Raw genomic sequence first — 21279 nt, 5'->3', positions numbered from 1 at the left:
AACGCAACATCACACAGTAGTTGCATGCTCTGCCCACAGCGGCAAAGTCTTACACTTTCATATTCAATACAGCTTCTCCATCATGTACCTTTAGATGTTTCATACAGGGTTCAGCATATTAGTTGTTTTCACAGGTGTGCTCCATATCTCAACAATGGCTCATAATAAGACGACAGTCTTTCACACAGGTCAAGTGCCTCTATGCACTTCATTAGTTTAAATATTTGCCTATATCACTTCTCCTCATATGTCATTGTACTGAATTTAAGCAACCACAAGCTTAATGCAGATTACTTTTAACAACTATCCACCTCAATTAAATCTATGGTCTGGCACACAGGCTGCTGTCGATCAGGGCAAGTTAAAGAATAAACATTTTGTGTCAGCAAGGGGTGGGGGGAAAGCCATTCACCAGAGCATAGCTGCTGATGTGGGCTGGCCTTTTCCACACACTCTTCAAGGCTGGTGTGTTTCCTGAAAACTTCTAACATAAGCCTGCGATTAACCGCACGGCTCAGGTCCGCGTGAAACCCGCGCGACCGCGCTCGCGTGCACCCGCGCAGCTGTGGAGCCTTCGCTCTCTCTCTTTTTTACATAAATACTTTGTGCTGCCAGGAGCAAAGTCCAGCACAAACGTCTGTCTCCCTCCGACTCACTCTTGGTTGCTTAGAAACCCATGATAACAACAACAGCTGCTGACGTCACACACCACGCGTTCTGCTCCGCACACACTCACACAACAACAACAACGAGACGACGACGAAAATGACAATAACACAAAATAGGCCTACTGTCCAGCACAATCTGGACCCCGCGGAACTTCTCAACACCCCACAAAGCGGCGGAGAACTCACCTCTCGCTGCACAAAGTAGCGAGGAACCTCTTACCCCACAAAGCGGTAAGGAACCTCTTGCTGCACACAGTAGCAAGGAACCCGGGTTTCGCTCCACAAAGCAGCGAACTTCTCAACGCCTCACAAAATGGCGGAGACTGCACAACGACACGGTTATAGAGTCGGCCTCTTTAAACTTACTTGGCGTTGCTTAGCGTGTAATATCAGCCTCGAGTCCCGCCAATCGTCATTCATCGAGGAGAAAAGACAGACCGCGAATCCACAGGAACTTCCTGGCTGACGTCAGTCTTCCAGCGTGCCTCTCCTCCCCTCGGTGAATGCGACTCCAGGGCTCCGGCATCGAAGGACCAATTAATGATAGGTTTGTAGCTTGTACCTATCCGCTGGAACGTTGAAGACAATATAATTACACTGCAAAGCAAGAGACAAATAGGCAAGCTTCTTCATGTTTCTCGTGCACGGGAGAAAACCGGACAAAGCGCCGTCCCTTCGCTTGACCCCAGTTGCTCTCGTCCGTTCTCCCGTACCACTGCCCTTTTATTGTGTTTGGGCCCTGACAGGAAGGGCATGGTTTGGTTTTTAGCTTTGTCATTTCTGCAAATGAAAATGGAACATGTAGGGATTATTTCAGGTCTGTTTTGGTGAAATGATTACAAAAATAATTTATGACCAAAGAAATAACTTATATTACGAGGCAGTATTACACCATATTTAGAAAAAAAATCAATTACGAGATTAAAGTCGTTAATATTGAGTTAATTACGTGAATAGGGTTAAAAAAAAACCCTGAATTGATTACAGAAAAGATACATTGCTAAAATAGAGCAGTACTAACATTAGCTGGGTGGCCAAGCAAGTGTCTTACACATGAGAATACATCACAAAAAAAATTAAATAAACTTTTGCAGAAGTAGTTCTCTTGGTACACAGACTGCTCTGTGAAAACATTTCAAGTTTAATATCAGTTTAATATCACTGAAATTTATATTTCAGTGAACATGCAAATTACCCACAGTTTATCACAACTTACTTAGCTAGGATCTGCCTCGTGTCCAGTCAAAAACTTCGCTGCAGGACCGTGAGTTGAAAGATACATTTACTGCGACTCCCAAGATGCATTGCAGTAAAAACCATCCAATCGCCTTGCTTAAGATCTGTTGACGTGTCGCTAAAGGCGCGCTGTAGATAAATATTGCAATTTGTAAAAAATAAAATACTAAAATTTGCAATTTTTAATTACATAATTAAACACTGGGCCAGTTTAATTTCGTATTATCGCTGGTTATTATTTTAGAGTAAATAAAGGAATAACGGGTAGCACCAAGCTGTTGTTATCTTCATTCCCATAGCGACGGCGGTCGAGGATTATGGGTAGTGTGCAGTTACGGGATTAGTGCGTCTGCGTAAATTGGTCTGATTGGCTGGAGCCGAGCGCATCCAAAACTAACAGGAGTGGTGAATGAATCTATAAATGTGTTTTACGTGTGAAATGAAAATAATAAGATAAGATAAGATAAGATAGAACTTTATTAATCCCTCGGGTGGGTTCCTCTGGGAAATTCGACTTCCAAAAAAAGCACAGCAACGACCGAAGTTACAGTTACAGAACTGTTATATATATATATATATATATATATATACACACACACACACACACACACACACACACACACACACACACACATATAAATACAGAGACAAATATAAATAAAATATACAAAGGGGATAAATAGAATAAATAGGAATAAAAAATAAAAATACAAGTGAATTGCACATTTCAAGTATTGAGTCTATTGCACTGTTGACTATTTACAAAAAGTATTGCACAAGGTATTGTACAGTGAGGTGCAGAGGCACTACAGCTTAGTTAATAAACCTAACAAAGGATTATGTACGTTAAATCTGAGCACTTTCAGATCGTGAATCAGTTTGGAAAACACTGTGTGATGGCCACAACATGAAGCCATTTTATTGTTGAATTATCAGTGATACTTTCACGTGTTTTTGTTGAGAAACGTTAACGATGTCATTAAAAGAAAGCATTAAATTAGGGAGAAAAACCCGTTCGCGGAGAGGGTCCCCGGGTCTCCAGTTAGATTGTGCTTCACGACGTCATGTTTCGCCGTGACGGGGTTATTATTGGAGTAAATGGATGGCTGGAGCCTCTGCTCGAAGCGTCTCTGATCGCCGCGAGCGCGTTCATATTGGAATGAATTGACAACCCACAGCGTCACATAAAAACGTGGAAGGGTACCTTAGGCGTCAGCATGAGAAGTTAAGGGACGTGACAAATCGTCATTATTTTACGCGTCGGGAGTGAGAACGGGTTGGTAAAAGTATATCCTTGCTGTACCCTTAATGCTAATTATGCTAAATTAACCGCTGCCTTTGCCCCTTTGGGATTATTCTTATGTCACTGGGATGTTGACCTTTGACCTTCACATTAGAGAGATGGGCAGACATAATTAGTGTATGAATTTTAAAGTAACAGGTAATAAAGAGAGTGTAGCAAATGTAGTCAGGTTTATTACTCTGTATCACACATGAGTGCCCGAGGGAGGCGGGGCTGACTGGGGAGACACAGGAAACAGAGAGACAGGGCTGACTCGACATGAAACGATGAAACGTGGGACACGGGAACAGAAACTAAACACAGGCTGAAATGAACACTGAGGGAGGGAGAACTAAGATTACTGAGAGCCTGATAAATAAGAAGAACAAAAAGCAAGAAAAACAAGAGTCAAAGAAAAGCAAAAACACAAAGCATTGGGCCAGGACCCACTGCTGTGACATTTATATGTGATAAAAACATTAAAAACTGCTCAGATGTTGAAATCTTTCTACGTATACTTTAGGTTCAGCTCTGCAGCCTGGCATTTGGTTAAGCATGATTCAAACATTTGATTTTGTTTAACTGGTTTTAATTATAGTTACTTTTTGTGAACATTTGTTGCAGCATTTAAAAATACATCATTTATTTTCAAACTTTTATTGGATTTAGAGCATCATATTTGACCAACGTAAATGTTTTAATTTCATATAAAATAACTGAAACAGTGAACTAAATATCTGAAATCTTTCCTTCCTTAAAAGTTATAATCCTACTTAAGTTATAGTGCAAACGCTTAAGCAACAAATATACTTGATGCTAATTAATTAATATTTCCCTTTGATGTTGCAACTATGCGGTCACTTCTGTCTTTAAACAAAATAATATTTTCCAGTTACAGAAATCATAAAGTCCAAACTAAAGTGCTACTGTTGCTATATGCATTTTATATAAATCATGGATGATGGTCCTGACATGAAGGAAGAGAAAGTTACAGGTTGCATCCTTTGACTTTGTCTCCGTGCCTTTGGGCCATTTTCAGAAGGACAGATGTTTCTGTTCAATTCTTAAATCAATTTTTTCAAACACAAACACTATTTTAAAGCTTCTAGAGAGTAAAATATTCATGATAATTATAATAACAATAATAAAAACAAAAGCTCTCAGATCCATCAAACCAAGCAGCAGAAAGAACAATAACTGAAGAGAAAACTTTAACCTTGTAGACTTCATTATGTTCCAGCTGCTCTACAGACGCTGTGACCTCGAACTTAAGCAGGTCATAAAGTATGTGCAGCTCAATAACTTCATAATCAGACCCTGTGGTATTTAGGCAGCAGAACAACTAAGAATAACAACTACAAATAATGTTTTTAGGTTTCTGTTGTACTGCAAGGTTCTGTACAGGAGAACCAAACCAAGAGCAAATATTACGTCTCATTTACACCCGAGCACGAAGAGCCATCAACATTTAGCAAATTGAATCATCTTTGTTTAGATGCAAGAAGAATCATATAGAAATGAAAAAGTAGAAATAGAAATCCAGAGCAAAGATATCCTCTAATTCAGCGTAGCACATGTGCAGCTGCTGCGATTCACGTAAGCATTCGGCTCGTCGCTGCTGCAGATTTTTCTCTCGCTGTTCTGGCTCACAGCGCTGCAAACACAAAAATAAATATCCCCAAAGGTGTGAAAGGGAGCTAATTAGTAAGAGTATTGTTACTCTCCGCAGGAGTAGTCCAGCAGTAGAAACCAGTCCAATAACAAGGTGTGTAACATCTAGCAGGGTGACAGAAAAACCCAGGGTAACTTCTAAGGACCTCAACGTCTCTCTCACATTGTGTTTTTTAAACATGCTTCCATTTGTCACTTCAGTCTTTACTCTGAAATACAGGAAGAGAAATCATGGCTGAAACAATTTCTCATGAAACCAGGGGTGTGGTCCAACAGTCAGTTTGGTGAGGAAGGTTCCTAACTGAGAGAAGTGACCCAGAAGTATCTGTGTAGCAGCCACAATGAATCCAGATCATGAGCTTTATTAACTGATCAAAGTCTCTTCTTTCATCTTCTGTATCATTCAGTTTGCATTGGTAATGCCCATTATTGTAATGCTTTTTTAAGACCAGCAAAACTTTATTTCACTTTGGGTTAGCTGGGATAAGTGATGGATGGAGGGAATTTTACTTCAGCCACAGAAATCATAAACAGGAAGGAGGAGCAGAGTTACAGTGGATCACTATCCAGCAGGGAAACAAGGTTTATTTCAATTTCTTGGCCATGAGTGAGATTTACTGAGTGGGCAAATTAGGGAGACGACACCATCAGATCCCGAGCCCTCCATGTGTTAATCAAGAGACGGCTGCTGTGCTACATCCATAAATAATGAATAAATTAGGAGCTAAAGCTGAAAGGACAGTTTATTTGTACCATCAGTGAAGATATTTTACATTTGAATTTTTTATTTAACATTTGCAAGATTCAATAACATAAAGAACCTGAACAAGAAAACATTTATGTGGATCAAAATACATTAAAACAAAAACTTTATAATAGGAAACAGAGTTTTCAACCAACTGATGAAAAGAAAGCTAACCACTTGACATGAACACTACAGTAGGACAGTTTTGAAAGCTTAAAATGGAACTAGGGGAAGAGTTTGATTCACAGCTGCCTCATCAGATTTTTACAGGAGATTCTATCTGAACTCTGTGGAGCCTGATCTCAAGCTTTTTGAGTCTGACACAGAAACCAGAGGATCTTTCTGTGTCTTCAGATTCACTGTGATCCAGTGATGGGAGTGATTTCAGCCCTGAGTGATCGCGCTGATGTTTGCACAGAGCAGACAATGAGGTGAATGTTTGGGCACATTGGTAACAGTGAAACAGTTTATTAGTAACGTGGGATCGTTTGTGTGCAGAGTATGAACTGAGATTCCTGAAGCTCTTGTCACACTGGTCACAGCTGTAGTTTCCTTCCATGTGTGCACGTTCATGCCTGTTACGATTATGTGAATGTGAGAAGCTTCTCTCACAGTGTCTGCACTTGTGTGGTTTCTCTCCTGTGTGGACTCGTTCGTGTGATTTAAGATGACCTTCAGTAGTGAAGGATGACCCACACTGATCACAGAGGTGCTTTTCAACCCCACTGTGAATCAGTTTATGTCGTTTTAAACCACTTGATGTGGTGAAGCTTCTCCCACATTCTTTGCAGTATTTCAGTTTGTCTCCAGTGTGTCTACGTTGATGTACTTTTAGGGTAATTTGCTGACTGAAAGTTTTTCCACAGAGGTCACAAAGAAAGTCTTTCCCACCACCACAGTGATGACAGGGTTGAGAACTGGATCCATCTGTGTCGCTCTGCTTCTAAACAAAGACACAAAGACAGTGTAAGTCAGTCCTTCAACATTTGTATCCTGAACGTCGCCTGAAATAAAGAGCATCTCTGCAGACGTCCAACTACATTTGACTGTTTCAGTTAACACACTCAGTTTACTGGGCTGCAATAACTACAATACTACCACCATAATACTACAGTAATACTAAAATCATAACTGAAAGGAAAATCTGAATAATCACTCAGAGCTGCTTTTCCATGCAGTAGAATTGCTAACATGCTAACACAGTTTAATGAGCAGAGTTGTTCCAAACAGTCAGGCTAAAATGACAAGATAACAATATAAATACATACCTCACAGTAGCTGCACTTGTAGAGTCTCTTTCTGGTGTGGATCTGTTGGTGTCGTCTCAGGTCATGTGGAGATTTAAAAATCTTCTCACACAGGTCACATTGATAAGGTCTCTCCTCAGTGTGGGTAAACATGTGTTGTTGTAACTGTGCGTCTGTTGTAAAGTATTTGCCACACTGTTCACAGCAGTACACATCATGTCTGGTGTGAATGCGTAGGTGTGTATTTCGTCTCCCTCTCTGGCTGAAAGTTTTTCCACAGATGTCACAGCTGTATGGCTTAATTCCAGAGTGGGTAACTAGATGACTCTGTAAGCTGCTACTGTGAGTAAAAGCTCTGCCACACTGATCACAGCTGTACGCTTTAACTCCACTGTGGATGAGTTGGTGTTGTTTTAGGGAACGCTTCAAGGAAAAAGACTTTCCACACATGTTACAGCTGAACGGTCTCTCTCCAGTGTGGATGAGCTGATGCTGTTTTAGTTTAGCCTTCTCAGTAAAACCCTTCCCACACTCGTCACAGCTGTATGCCTTAATTCCAGAGTGGGTAACTAGATGACTCTGTAAGTGGCTACTGCGAGTAAAAGCTCTGCCACACTGATCACAGCTGTACGCTTTAACTCCACTGTGGATGAGTTGGTGTCTTTTTAGGGAACGCTTCAAGGAAAAAGACTTTCCACACAAGTCACAGCTGTATGCCTTAATTCCAGAGTGGGTAACTAGATGACTCTGTAAGCTGCTACTGCGAGTAAAAGCTCTGCCACACTGATCACAGCAGTATGCCTTAATTCCAGAGTGGGTAACTAGATGCCTCTGTAAGCTGCTACTGTGAGTAAAAGCTCTGCCACACTGATCACAGCTGTATGCCTTAATTCCAGAGTGGGTAACTAGATGACTCTGTAAGCTGCTACTGTGAGTAAAAGCTCTGCCACACTGATCACAGCTGTATGGCTTAATTCCAGAGTGGGTAACTAGATGACTCTGTAAGCTGCTACTGTGAGTAAAAGCTCTGCCACACTGATCACAGCTGTATGGCTTAATTCCAGAGTGGGTAACTAGATGCCTCTGTAAGTGGCTACTGCGAGTAAAAGCTCTGCCACACTGATCACAGCTGTACGCTTTAACTCCACTGTGGATGAGTTGGTGTGTTTTTAGGGAACGCATCCAGGAAAAAGACTTTCCACACTGTTCACAGCTGAACGGTCTCTCTCCAGTGTGGATGACCTGATGCTGTTTTAGTGAAGCCTTCAGAGTAAACTCCATCCCACACTCGTCACAGGTGTGTTTTTTCTCTCCCTTTCTTCTGTGAGGTTTGTCGGCCTCCTGAGAGCGCTGACTTCTGGCTCCATGTTGGTCCTGCAGTGACAGAGATACAAACAGAGGCAGTGAGTGAAATGCAGTCGTGGAACAAACTCAGCCTTCAAACTCCATTAACACTAGTTTTAAACCTGAAGGTGGAGCGTGGCACCAAACACCTTAAAGGTCTCTTATCCCCACCTGCTGGTAGTTCTAACACATTACATCCAACCTGCTGTTAAAGATAATTCATGACTGTTCAAACACTAAAATCACACACACACACACACACACACACACACACACACACACACACACACACACACACTATTTTATAATTTAGATTATTTTGTTGTTTCCTATTACATATTTCTATAATTTGTATAGATTTATACAGAATTATTCAGTGATAATAAATCCTATGTTTGTTTATTCTAAAGGAACCCCGTTAGCTTCCACAACAGATGTTGCTCGTCTTCCGTCAAATACTCACATAAAATATTACACAATAAAGTGGATTCAAGATATCCACATAATTGCACTCTTACATCCACAGTGAGGTTTCACAATTGTTCAAATATAAGCAATCAATAATAATAATATCAATAACATTGAGGCACATTACACAAATTTCAAAAACAAATCATGTCTTACAATATTTACAACAACTAAAAGCTCTGTAAATCGGCTTTTAAGTGCTCATTGAAGTTTTGAATAATTCTCTAATTTTTTAAGGCAACTTATTCCACTTAAAAGTTGCTCTAAATGTAACAGTTTTACAAAACGTTACTTTTAACTCGAGCATTTACTAAATTGCAGCTTGTTGAAAACTGTGTAATATGATGATGTATTTCATCTGGATACTGCAGCTGAGCAGAATAAATGTGGTGTGTTTAACAGAATTGCTTTCTTTAGAACTACAAGTAAGCCATAGAATATTTTAGCCTGTACAGGAAGCCAAGAAAGGTTATTATGCATTTTATCAATATTAGTATAGTATGAACATCTTCACACTAATCTGGACGCCTTATTCTGGACTAACTGAAGTCTGTTAAGATCTGTCTTATTAGCTGCTGACCAAATGATTGAACAATACTCCAGATGAGACATTACTAGTGCATTAATGACATCTTTCATAATGAAGAAGTGATACACAAAGAGCATTTCATAGCCATAGCTATGCCTTGTCGGCAGAGTTATGTGACATTAGTGATGTTTGTACTTTCAGCGTTAACTTGGTTTTAAAGCCTTTAAAATATACGCCGTTCAATAGTCGACCTTAATCTGACAGAGAATGTGATGATTTTGTGGATAATTAAAGTCAGTCATATATCCACAAACACAACAAGCTGAAAGTCAGTGATGCTGCTCGGTTTGCAGTCCTGAACATCACGGCACAAGCAGGATCCACTGCACTGTTAATGTGAGCTGTGTTATATTGCTGCCTCTGTTCGGTGGTGTCGAGCCAAACGCACTTTAACGTGTGTTTGAACGAGCTGACGGTTCACTCGTTAAGCTGAAAGAAAGATGCTTTAATCACAGCAGTCACATGTGTCCACTGCACCATCTGGAACTCTTCTTGTTTACACTCGTAATAACACAAACACTAAATCCTCCTGTTTGTAGCAGTGTGTACACCTGAGACTGTCACCTGTCTGTCTGTCCTGCACTCTCTCTCTGTTTCTTTCTCTCTGATTGTGGAATAAAAGTATGAACATGTGTTTATAAGTTACACTTGTGTTTGAATCCTGCAGCTTATCACACATTTGATTTCCATGTGTGACGACTGCAAGTGTCCAGAGTGAGGACAGACTGAGGGACCCACTGCTGCACATCATCTGTGAGGCTTTGCAGCCCTGATGATCCACCAGGACAAACTCAGCAGTGTGTGAGGAAGAGGAGGAGGAAGAGCCAGCAGCAGCTGACAGATGGAGAGAATAGACAGACTGTTCCCTGTTTGTGAAGGACTGCTAGAAAAGTTTAACATAACTGTCTGTGCTGAATCAGTCTTATTAGGTAATGTTCACATAATGTGATCATCCCAGTGTTTCCAGTGTGGGAGAAAGTACTCAGGGCCTTCAAGTTACACACTATGAAAGGCAGCAACAAGTTTAATGTTCAGAAACCTAAAGTCTGTATCAGCAGCAGAATGGAGCTAAAATAAATGTTGGTTTCAGTTCTATGAAGCTTTGAGTATTTTGGATCAGTAGCTGCTGTGTTTGTTGCATCATATTGCTGTAACTGTTTATATGCTTTATATATTCTGAACTAAGTTGATCTATAGTTGTTACGTTCCCCCCGAAGGGGTCTAGGCATGTGAGAGAGGGGACCAGTAACAAATGAGTCTGGAATCAGAATGAAAAAGGAAAACAAACAGAGTTGTTCTGCATCAATAAAACTTTATTACAAAACGGTACAGGTTACCATTAACTTAAAGGGCCGGCAACGCCGTCTTACCAATAACGCCAAAGAAACAAAGAAAACGCTCGCAGCCACGAAAGGCAGGAGGACTACCAAACAAACACAATAAAAAAGGAGGCACTTCCCACACTTCCTACCCTACTCCCCACCACGGGGAGACACTCTCAGGGCCCACAAGCCCGTCTGCTCACCGGTCAGAAAGAGGCTGTCTGTCCAAAATCTAGCACAGAACCGCGTAGAGCCACCGAGGAAAAAGCCACCCTGCTCACAGCTCATCCCCAGTTTAAATAGCCTCAGAGGATGATTGCTGACTGGAGTCAGGTGGCAAACGAGGCTAATCAGCAGCAGCTGTGTCCTGGGGAGAGAGGAGAGTGAGAGAGACAGAGAGGGGTAGGAGTGGCAAGAGGGGTGGAGGCGGGGAGAGTGGGCAAACACCCCACCCACACACTCCCACAGCCTCACAGAACGTAACATTCCCCCCCCCCTTACATTGAAGCCCTACCAAAATAACAACAACAACAACCTATTGCGAGCTGCGTGAGAGCGCATCAGCCACTATATTGTCAGTACCTTTCTTGTGTATGATCATCAGATTGTAATCCTGGGCCAGGAGTGCCCAGCGCATCAGTCGCTGGTTGTGATTGTACATCCGGTTCAGAAAAACAAGGGGGTTGTGGTCTGTGAACACGGTCACCGGGGAAGCGCTGGAGCCCACATACACTTCAAAGTGCTGCAGAGCTAGAAGCAGAGCTAAGGCTTCCTTCTCTATGGTAGAGTAGTTCAGTTGATGGGGTTTGAACTTTGCAGAGAAATAACAGACCGGATGGCACACACCTTCCTCATCATCCTGCAGCAGGACTGCCCCGGCTCCGGTGGCACTGGCATCGACCTCTAGCTTAAAGGGGCGAGAGAAGTTTGGAGCTGCCAATACAGGGGTGCTGCACAGAAGAGATTTTGCCGACTCAAAGGCATGCTGGCATTCAACTGACCATTCAAAAGGCACCTTTGGGCTACACAGTTTGGTTAGCGGGGTCACGACCACAGAAAAGTTCTTACAGAAACACCGGTAATATCCGGTCATCCCTAGGAACCGCCTTAGTTCCCGTCTGGTGGCTGGACTCGGGTAGTCCAGGATTGCAGCAACCTTCGCCTCCACTGGGCGGACCTGCCCAAACCCCACCTGCTTACCTAGGTAAGTGACGGTTGCCTTACCAAACTCACACTTAGCGAGATTGAGGGTCAACGAGGCCTCGGCTAGCCGCTGAAACACTGTCCTCAGAAGGGACATATGATCTGCCCATGTGTCTGTGTACAGCACCACATCATCTAGATACACATTGCACTGGGGCACATCTCCCAACACCAACTGCATCAGTCGTTGAAAAGTAGCTGGGGCATTTTTCATGCCAAAGGCCATTACTGTGTATTGCATGAAGTGGTCAGGGGTGACAAATGCGGAAATCTCTGAAGCTCTGGGAGTGAGAGGCACCTGCCAGTAGCCTTTAAGGAGATCGAGTTTGGTGATGAATTTGGCAGGGCCGATGCTGTCAATGCAGTCTTCCATACGAGGAAGCGGAAAAGAGTCAGAGACCGTTACAGCGTTTACCTTCCGATAATCTGTGCAGAAACGGGGTGTGCCATCAGACTTAGGTGTTAGTAGACATGGGGAGCTCCAGGGGCTACAACTAGGTTGTGCCAAGCCGTTTTCTACTAAGTACTCAACTTCTTCTTTCATGACCTCACGTTTGGCGAAGGGGCAACGATATGCATGCTGCTTGATTGGGACTGCGTCTCCAACGTCAATGTCATGCTCACAAACGTGGGTACGCGAGGGTACGTCACTAAAAAGAGACAGGTAGGAGTGCAGCAAGTCAAGTACCTCTTTACACTGGGACGGAGGAAGGTGAGATAGGTTGGCCTCGGCCTTAGCTAAAAAAACGGAATTTGACAACCGCCCACATTGCTGTCCCTCAGAAAGGGTACCCAGATCATCATCACCCTTAACTTCAACACTTAGCAGGGCAACAGGGACTGAACCGGGGACAGCCGTCCCAGCAGTGTCTGATGATTCTGTCATGCTGGTGTCTCTGGTATGGTATGGTTTCAACATGTTGACATGGCATAGGCGAGTCTTCCTTCTGCGTTCTGGGGTGTTGAGAATATAGTTGGTGTCAGACACTTTTTTCACTATCACATAGGGGCCTGAGAAACGAGCCATGAGGGCAGAACTGGGCACGGGCAACAACACAAGAACTTTGTCCCCAGGCTGGAACTGTCTTTCCACTGCTTTTTGATCACATCGTTTTTTCATGTTTGCCTGGGATACACAGAGAGCCTCTTTTGCTAACAAAGTAGCCCGTTGCCACCTGTCCTTGCATGTTTTTACAAACTCCATCACAGTAGTTTTAGGCACACAACCACTGAGAAAACTCTCCTTCAGCACCTTTAGCGGACCCCGCATGTCATGTCCAAACACCAGGGTAGCTGGGCTGAACCCCAAAGACTCCTGCTTCACATCACGTATAGCGAACAATACAAAAGGGACCCCTTCATCCCAGCTTTTTCCAGTGTCGTGGCAATACTTACTCAACATCGCCTTGAGAGTTTGATGCCACCGCTCCAGTGCACCTTGTGACTCTGGGTGGTAAGCACTAGACACAGAATGAGAAACTCCAAGGGACCGTAGAGTCCGATTAAAATCCCTGGACATGAAATTGGTACCCTGATCTGTCTGCACGGTTTTCGGGAGGCCAAAGGTGGTAAAGAATTTGACTAGTGCTTTGGTAATGCTTGCTGTCGTGATTTTCCGCAGAGGAATCGCCTCTGGGTATCGAGTGGACACACACATTATGGTTAACAAGAACTGATTCCCTGCCCGCGTCTTTGGTAAGGGGCCAACACAGTCTACCAGGATATGCTCAAAAGGTTCACCGACAGCAGGGATAGGACGTAGGGGGGCGGGGGGGCACCGCCTGGTTCGGTTTACCCACAAGCTGGCAAGTGTGACAGGTGTTACAAAACTGCACTACATCTGCTTTCATTGCCGGCCAAAAGAAATGCTGCAGTATACGGTCATATGTTTTAGTGACACCCAAATGACCTGACCATGCGTGATCATGTGCTAACTGCAGCACATGCCACCGCAGACTGGTCGGAACCACCAACTGCCGCACTACGCTCCAGTCTTCTCCAGGCCTTGGGGTCCACTTGCGCATCAATAAACCTTCCCAAACGAAAAATGTCTGCCTCTTGCTCCCCTCACCTCCCTTATCCTGAGCTGCTGCGGTAAAACACTGAACTAATGAAGGGTCTTCTTTCTGAGCCGTCACAAGTGCTTCCCGGGTGAGCAGAAAAGGAGCTCCAGACACAGGAGCTGGCTCAACCACACTGTGAGCTAACTCTAAGGCTCCATTATCTCCCTCATTGGTGCAGGGCATCACATCCTTCTCTAGAATAGAGCCGATCACTGAATCTGACAAATCAACCCCCCCACCTTGTTGCTGGGCACGTGAACGAGTCAGAACGCTCACCGGGAACACATCCGGGTGCTGCAGGCTGAGGGCATCTAACACAGGCTCTATAACAGGATTGCTGGTCACCTCAGGGGTAGGGTAAACTTTCCCACCCGCGATATCATTTCCCATTATAAAATCCACCCCATTAATCGGGAGAGAAGGCCGCACACCCACTGAGAAGAAACCACTCACCAGCTCACTCTGTACCCAGATACGATGGAGGGGAGCAGGCACAAAACTCATCCCAACACCTCTTACAATGATGCTAGAGTCACAGTCAGACTTCTCATTAAATTCAAGCACACTAGCTAGTATGAGGGACTGTGAGCCACCAGTATCACGCAGAATGGTCACTTCACGCTTATCCTCGGTCTTACCAGAAAGCGAAACTATCCCCTTAAAAATGAAAGGCTTAAAACACTCATCCGGGGTCTCAGGGGAAGGGGGCCTACTGACAGGAGGCATGGTTTTAATCAGCCCAACCCCTTTTGGTTTACGTGAAGACGAGACTGATTGTTTCCGTCTGTAAGCTTCACAATCTGCGATCAGGTGGCCAGACTTAAAACAGAAAAAACACTTTCGGTCTGCCTTGGGACGAAACACAAGTACCTCACTCTTTGGGTGCTGTGCAACTGGCACCTCGCTAGCCTTCACTGGGGCATCGCGCCGGTCACACCTACCGACACTGGTTTTATGGACGAGCGCGAACTCATCAGCCAGCGTCGCAGCCTGCTGTAGCGAGGAAACCTTCTGTTCATTAATATATACCGCGATGCGCTCAGCAATGCAGTTCTTAAATTCCTCTATGAGCATTAGTTCCCGGATCGAAGCCAGGTCAGTGGCTTTGCAGGCCGCACACCACCGATCGAAAAGAACACCTTTTTCCCTGGCGAAATCAAGATAGGACTGACCCTGACCTCTTCTCAACCCCCGGAAACGCTGCCTATAGGCTTCTGGGACCAGCTCATAGGCCAGCAGGATAGCCCTTTTCAGCTTGTCATAGTCCAAGCTGTCCTCAGCTGACAACGAGGAACAAACTTCTTGAGCCTTACCCGCCAGCTTACATTGGAGCAAAATGGCCCATGAATCCCGTGGCCAGTGCAAGGCCGTGGCTATTCGTTCAAACGACTCGAAGTAGCTATCGACCTCAGTGTCACGGAACATCGGAACCAGACGACTGTTTTTCCCTACGTCAAACGGGGTGTCCGCCTGACGAATGGAGGCGGTCGGAGGAAGGGAAACCTGCCGGAGTTCCAGCTGTCGCAACCTCACAGCTGTCTCTGCCTCCACCTCCACCTTCCTCAATTCGACCTCTCTGGCTCTAGCAAGCTCTGCGTCTAAACGCCTAAGCTCCAGCTCTTTCTTTAGCTGGAACTCCCTCTCACGGTCCTCCTTCTCTAACTGGAGACGAGCCAGGCGTACACGGAGCTTAGCATCCTGCTTCGAGCCTTCACTTGATTCAATGGAGAGGGGTTCAAAGCGAGGCAATGTCATGGGTTTGTCCACAGGCAGCCCCTGACCAACAGGTGTCGACACCAATGGACCTACAGCTTGAGCTGACGCCTGCGGAACAGGCTGAGACGCTGCACCATGCTCAAGTGGACTGGCAGATACTGGCAAGGCCACTATCCCTTTCTCCACCAAGCCAGCCACAAGAGCAGCTTTCAGCTCAGCCTTACGCAGAGCTGTGGAAACAGAAATGCTATAACCTGATGCCACCTCATGCAAGTCCCTCTTCCTACAGGCGTCCAGTTGGACAAGCGAGGGGTTTTTATTAAACACGGCAATATCAAAGGTAGCCATCAATTCTAAAAACAAAAAAACTACCTGAGGCTAACAATAACAACAAAGAAGCACCACCTCCAATACACAAATGAGAAAACAGGCGGGAAAAGTGTGGCCAGAGGTTAACCAATAAATAAAAGTACCGCCGACCCTCTCCCCAGACCTGCCTACTAAAATCTTAGCCTAGTTAGCTTCTGGAGTGTACCAGGCTCGAGGCAACTTTAAAGGCTAAGCATCAAGTGCACAAAGCACCGACAAGCCTACCCCCGACAGGGAACTAATCCCCACCCGGGATTACTCCGAAAATAATAAAGGAAAAATAAAAAATGAGTGCCTGAAGGAGGAGCTTACGCTCAGCTAGACACTCCCCTTTGCTAACTGGAGAGAGAGCGCAGCAGATACCATACAACTAAACAAGCCACCGGCAAACAACTCACTAAAACTCAATTGTTATTCCTTCCATTCATATCCCGGACGAGCCCCCACATTGTTACGTTCCCCCCGAAGGGGTCTAGGCATGTGAGAGAGGGGACCAGTAACAAATGAGTCTGGAATCAGAATGAAAAAGGAAAACAAACAGAGTTGTTCTGCATCAATAAAACTTTATTACAAAACGGTACAGGTTACCATTAACTTAAAGGGCCGGCAACGCCGTCTTACCAATAACGCCAAAGAAACAAAGAAAACGCTCGCAGCCACGAAAGGCAGGAGGACTACCAAACAAACACAATAAAAAAGGAGGCACTTCCCACACTTCCTACCCTACTCCCCACCACGGGGAGACACTCTCAGGGCCCACAAGCCCGTCTGCTCACCGGTCAGAAAGAGGCTGTCTGTCCAAAATCTAGCACAGAACCGCGTAGAGCCACCGAGGAAAAAGCCACCCTGCTAACAGCTCATCCCCAGTTTAAATAGCCTCAGAGGATGATTGCTGACTGGAGTCAGGTGGCAAACGAGGCTAATCAGCAGCAGCTGTGTCCTGGGGAGAGAGGAGAGTGAGAGACAGAGAGGGGTAGGAGTGGCAAGAGGGGTGGAGGCGGGGAGAGTGGGCAAACACCCCACCCACACACTCCCACAGCCTCACAGAACGTAACAATAGTGTTACATCATATTCTATAAGGATGTTATGTGTTTGTAGACTTTCTGCCCAGTTTGACCCATTTAGTAGACGTCAGCCTGTTTAAGGCTCTGATATCTATTCTGTATGACTTACAGCAGTTATGACATGGTCTGATTTTCTCACCCAATAAAGGAATATTTCATATATCAGTCTACTCTTCATTCTATCAGACACAGTTATCACAGCTCCTACATTTGCTTTTACACATATATGTAAGCACTGAGCCAAATTTAGTAATGACAACATATTAAATGAACAATATTTGTCTCTTATATATGATACATCTGTATACACACTGTCACAGATACTTGTCTGTGAGTGAAGTGATTAATATAATAACTATAATATTGGCCATATTATATTTACATTACCACAGTGAGATGACTTTAGTCTCATGAACAACATCAGCTAATTGTTATTTACAGCTAATCTTAAACGACTGTTCAGCACAGAAATGAAGCCCAACAATCATGTTTCACAGTCCTGTGGTCTCAGCCTCAGATACTCATCAAATCACACAGAGCTCATGTAGAAACAAATGAACTAAATATGTTCTCCTTCATTTCTGTCAAACAAAGCTGTATGAAACGTTTCCAGCTGTTAGTATCATGGTTGCTAGGCAACCTGGGCAGCGCGACGGAGGCTAGACGTCCCATTTCACGAGCCTACGAGCCTCGCACTTCGGCCTTAGCGGCCTTTGAGTACGCGGCCCTTGAGGACTTTAAAGCTGCAGAACCTGAATCGGGATACAGCCATGATGATCTCCAGCCTCGTGCTCGCCAACATTCTCACCTGAGTTAAGAAGACGATCACTGAAATGGTCTCAGCAGGTCCTTTGATGACAGCAATGAAATGCAGTGGTAAGGCTTTTTGGGGATTAAGTTCGTTTTCATGGCAAAGAAGGACGATGCAGTTCATCTGATCACTCCTCATAACATTCTGGAGTGCAGGCAAAATGCTATTATAAAAACTTAAGCAGCAACTTCTCCAGGTTCCAATATTTATGCAATTCTCAAACCTTTTGGCCACGACTGTATAACCTCTTCTGAAGTTTAGTGGATATTATACATGGTTATGCTCAGGATGTGTCGGCCAGTTTCCACTGGAAACGCCTTTTGGTTAAACTGTCAGCGAGGAATTTGCATTTGCACTGTTACATTTTTATATAACTTTAATGCACATAAACAACAGCTGCTTGTTTCAGTGAAAATACATTGATGGCTTTTTAATAAAGTTGTGCAGCTGTAAAGTATTTTGTCTGGTGTCAATTCTATCGTCAGCTACATCGTTATGGCAAATGTTCAGATGTATATGGTGATAAATATCTTTGGTCATATGGTCCTGCTCTGTCTGTCACCTTCTGTGTTGAGCTCATTGTTTCCTCTGTAGTGGCTGAGCTGAGTCCAAGTAGCTGAAAATGTTCCTCTGCTGCTCCGTCAGACTCTCCTCCTCCTGCTGATCAGCTGGGACACAAAACAGATCTTTGTTAGGCTCCACACTGCACTGAAGAGTCAAAGTGTCTCATATGTTCATCTGACAAGTAAAAGAACACATTTTTGTTTCCCGAGGTGGGCAACTTGTTGGAAACAAACACAAAAGCTTTGAGCACTGATACCTGCCATTGCTGGCATTGAAAGATGCAACGCCAGCAATGTGGATTGTCAAGACTCAAACCAATCATCAAGCAAAGACAACAGGGATCATTTGTTTCTGTTTATTTAGCATTCACAGCATTTGTAGTTGCCTTCTGTGCAGGGGAAGTCCACGCACACTGTGTGGTACCGCCATCCGCAGAAGGTGCATTCAACCTCTGTAAGAGAAACGAGGTTGTCTGAGACTGAAATGATATTCACTAAAGAAGTGGGGATTTGTAAAACTTCAAGTGTATGATAAGGTGAAAACAAATACACAACTGCATGTCATGTAGTTGAAGGTTTTTTTTCTTTTGGAAGACCGGAAAACACTGAAAGTTACAAATTAGTCCTTTATTTATCCAGGTAAAAAAAAATCTCATTAAGATTAAAAATCTCATTTCCAAGAGACTCCTGGCGTCATGGCAACACAAGTCACATACCACACAGGTATATAACATTTAAAACAAACACAATATCCCAACATGTGTAACAAATGTATTGTGCTTGAAACAAATTCAGAATAGGTGATAAAGCAGCTGCACATGTGTGTCACGAGTAAATCTGGCTGTATAACAAACAGAAACAAGTGATCCTGCTGTCTTTGCTCAATGGTTGGTTTGAGTCTTGACAATCCACATTGCTGCCATCTTTCAATATGTTTGAATGCACCAGTGTAAGTGCAGCCACTCAGACTCAATGTGTTCATAGAAACAGGTGCAGATGTGTCACGAGTTCATCCAGCAGTAGCTATGGCACTTGGCCACAGGGGGCAGCAGTGGACTGACCTGCATTTGAGACTGCTCCAGCTGCTGTGACAGTCAGTAGATCTGCTACAAATTGCAGATCATATGCAAGTTTTGAAATGACATTATAAATATTCCTAACTTAGCCACGGCAGCCATGTTGATGTATTACCTATATTGGCTGAAAATGTTCATTTGCAGAGAAAAGACACAGGCAGACTGTGCTTACAGGATGTTACATGTTATTATGTGATGTTACTGAAATCATCATGAATAACAGGAGTGGTGATTCCTGTAACTTTGTGTATATAATTTGGCATTTCTTACTGATGCAGGCCAAAAATAAATACATAAACTGAGCACCTGATGGCTTTGAACTTTTGTTGTCCATCTTCCATTGGTTTGAATTTTGCGCTCCAGTACAAACACAAATCCCCCAACCCGAGGATCAGCACAATTAACCTAACAGACCTACACCTTAGTTCACAGATTCACTTTGTCTAAGGTTGATTTCTGGGATTTCACACAACCCAGGATTCAGATCGTGAATCCATGATGGGCTTGGATTTACATCATTATAAATGAAATGTGCTCTACTTGGAAGCAGCCGGCCCCGCCCCTTTTGACGGCTTGTGTGAGACTTTAAATCATCAAACTGTAAATTATAATTTAAATTGTTATTGATCCTTTACCCCGAGTCCTAAAGTGTAGATTTATTTTCTTACTCTTCTTATATTTGTTGTTTGTTTACTTGCACCGCTGTAACTGCAGCCTCGTCGTCTCGTCTCTCTATATGCTGGACTGTCTGTAGCGGAGATGACAATAAAGTTTACTTTGACTTCAGCAGCGCGCAGGCGCACCGAGGGCTCTCGCGCTCACTTTATAGAATGTAGAAAAAACATGGGTGCAAATTATAAGTCTGTATCATAATATCTGTTTGTTGTTTTTATTTTGTTTTGCGAGTTGGTTATTAGATGCCGCTCCAGCCAGCCAGAGACTCCCCGCCGCCCCGCCCTCTCCTCCCTGTGCCGCCAGCAGCAGGCGCACCTCGCAAACGGAGGGCGCCCTTACTCCCAGCAAATGGCTGATAGAAAACCGATCGGTGCCTACGAATTTCCCAATATGCGCTGGCATGACGTCGGGGAAGCATGGGTACGACCGATTATTTTATTTTTTTCTTGCCCGTGATGCCCCCCCCACCACGATGCATTCTATTGGTTTGCACACTTACACACACCCAGCTGTGGTTTCCTGTTTTGCTGGACTCTGGAGAGCCCCGCCTTTAACGCTCTTCTCTCACAGAGAGCAACAGAAAACTTGGAAAAACTCCAGATTGACTGAACTCAGTTCAAAGTTACCTTGACACCTTTAGATGTGAGACGTAGCGATGGTCCGCTTGAAGCTGACGCTCCGGTGCGTGTGTCAGAAAGATCAACGCGCTGCTTCAGAAGCACCGTGTCGAGGCTTGATTCGTTTGGCCGGAGTCACGTGATCAGTGACGTCTGAAGCTTCGTTTAGAACGTACCTTTTTTTAAATCGAACTTTATTGAAACACAATGAGTATACAACATACAAACAGATGAAGTTTACAAAAGAACAGAACATGAACATACAGAACCAGGAGTAAAAAAATGATGATATGAGGAGGCGAAAAAAATCTACATATAAATATTGTTCTGAGAGGCTTTTTGTTGGTTGAGTCTGAAATTGATTGTATGTACAATTCATATCCTTATAAAACGGCAGAAATATGGTGTTTTATTAATAAACTTACATTCATGGATATAAAATAGCTAAAAGTATTAACAAATTTTTTATAAAAAACATTTATCATTCTTCCTGGGGAACTTAAAGAAACAGAATAAAACATTTTCCATCGTAAAGAAAACTCCCTTAAA

The 21279-nt window shown here is 43.8% G+C and overlaps 1 protein-coding gene across 11 annotated transcripts; it reads right to left on the bottom strand.

Annotated features, from left to right (window-relative positions):
* Positions 1-5582: 5582 nt before the first annotated feature.
* Positions 5583-20901, bottom strand: LOC145428411 (uncharacterized). 11 transcript variants are annotated; one of them, XM_080300565.1, is made up of 5 exons: positions 20740-20866; positions 18620-18814; positions 17797-18467; positions 6871-8223; positions 5583-6545 (listed from the first exon to the last, which is right to left on the bottom strand). In XM_080300565.1, exons 3-5 carry the CDS (start codon positions 17935-17937, stop codon positions 5859-5861), a joined length of 2181 nt encoding a protein of 726 aa, XP_080156691.1. In that variant the 5' UTR covers positions 17938-18467; positions 18620-18814; positions 20740-20866; the 3' UTR covers positions 5583-5858. The 11 variants fall into 11 exon arrangements, with proteins under 11 accessions (XP_080156691.1, XP_080156690.1, XP_080156695.1 ...); XM_080300564.1 differs by having other exon boundaries at positions 18749-18814; XM_080300569.1 differs by having other exon boundaries at positions 18362-18467; positions 18749-18814.
* Positions 20902-21279: the final 378 nt, after the last annotated feature.

This window comes from Astatotilapia calliptera, chromosome 4, assembly GCF_964374335.1.
Source record: "Astatotilapia calliptera chromosome 4, fAstCal68.1, whole genome shotgun sequence".
Classification (NCBI taxonomy): domain Eukaryota; kingdom Metazoa; phylum Chordata; class Actinopteri; order Cichliformes; family Cichlidae; genus Astatotilapia; species Astatotilapia calliptera.
Note: the sequence above shows the minus strand (reverse complement) of the source record. Positions and strands in the feature narration are given on the sequence as shown.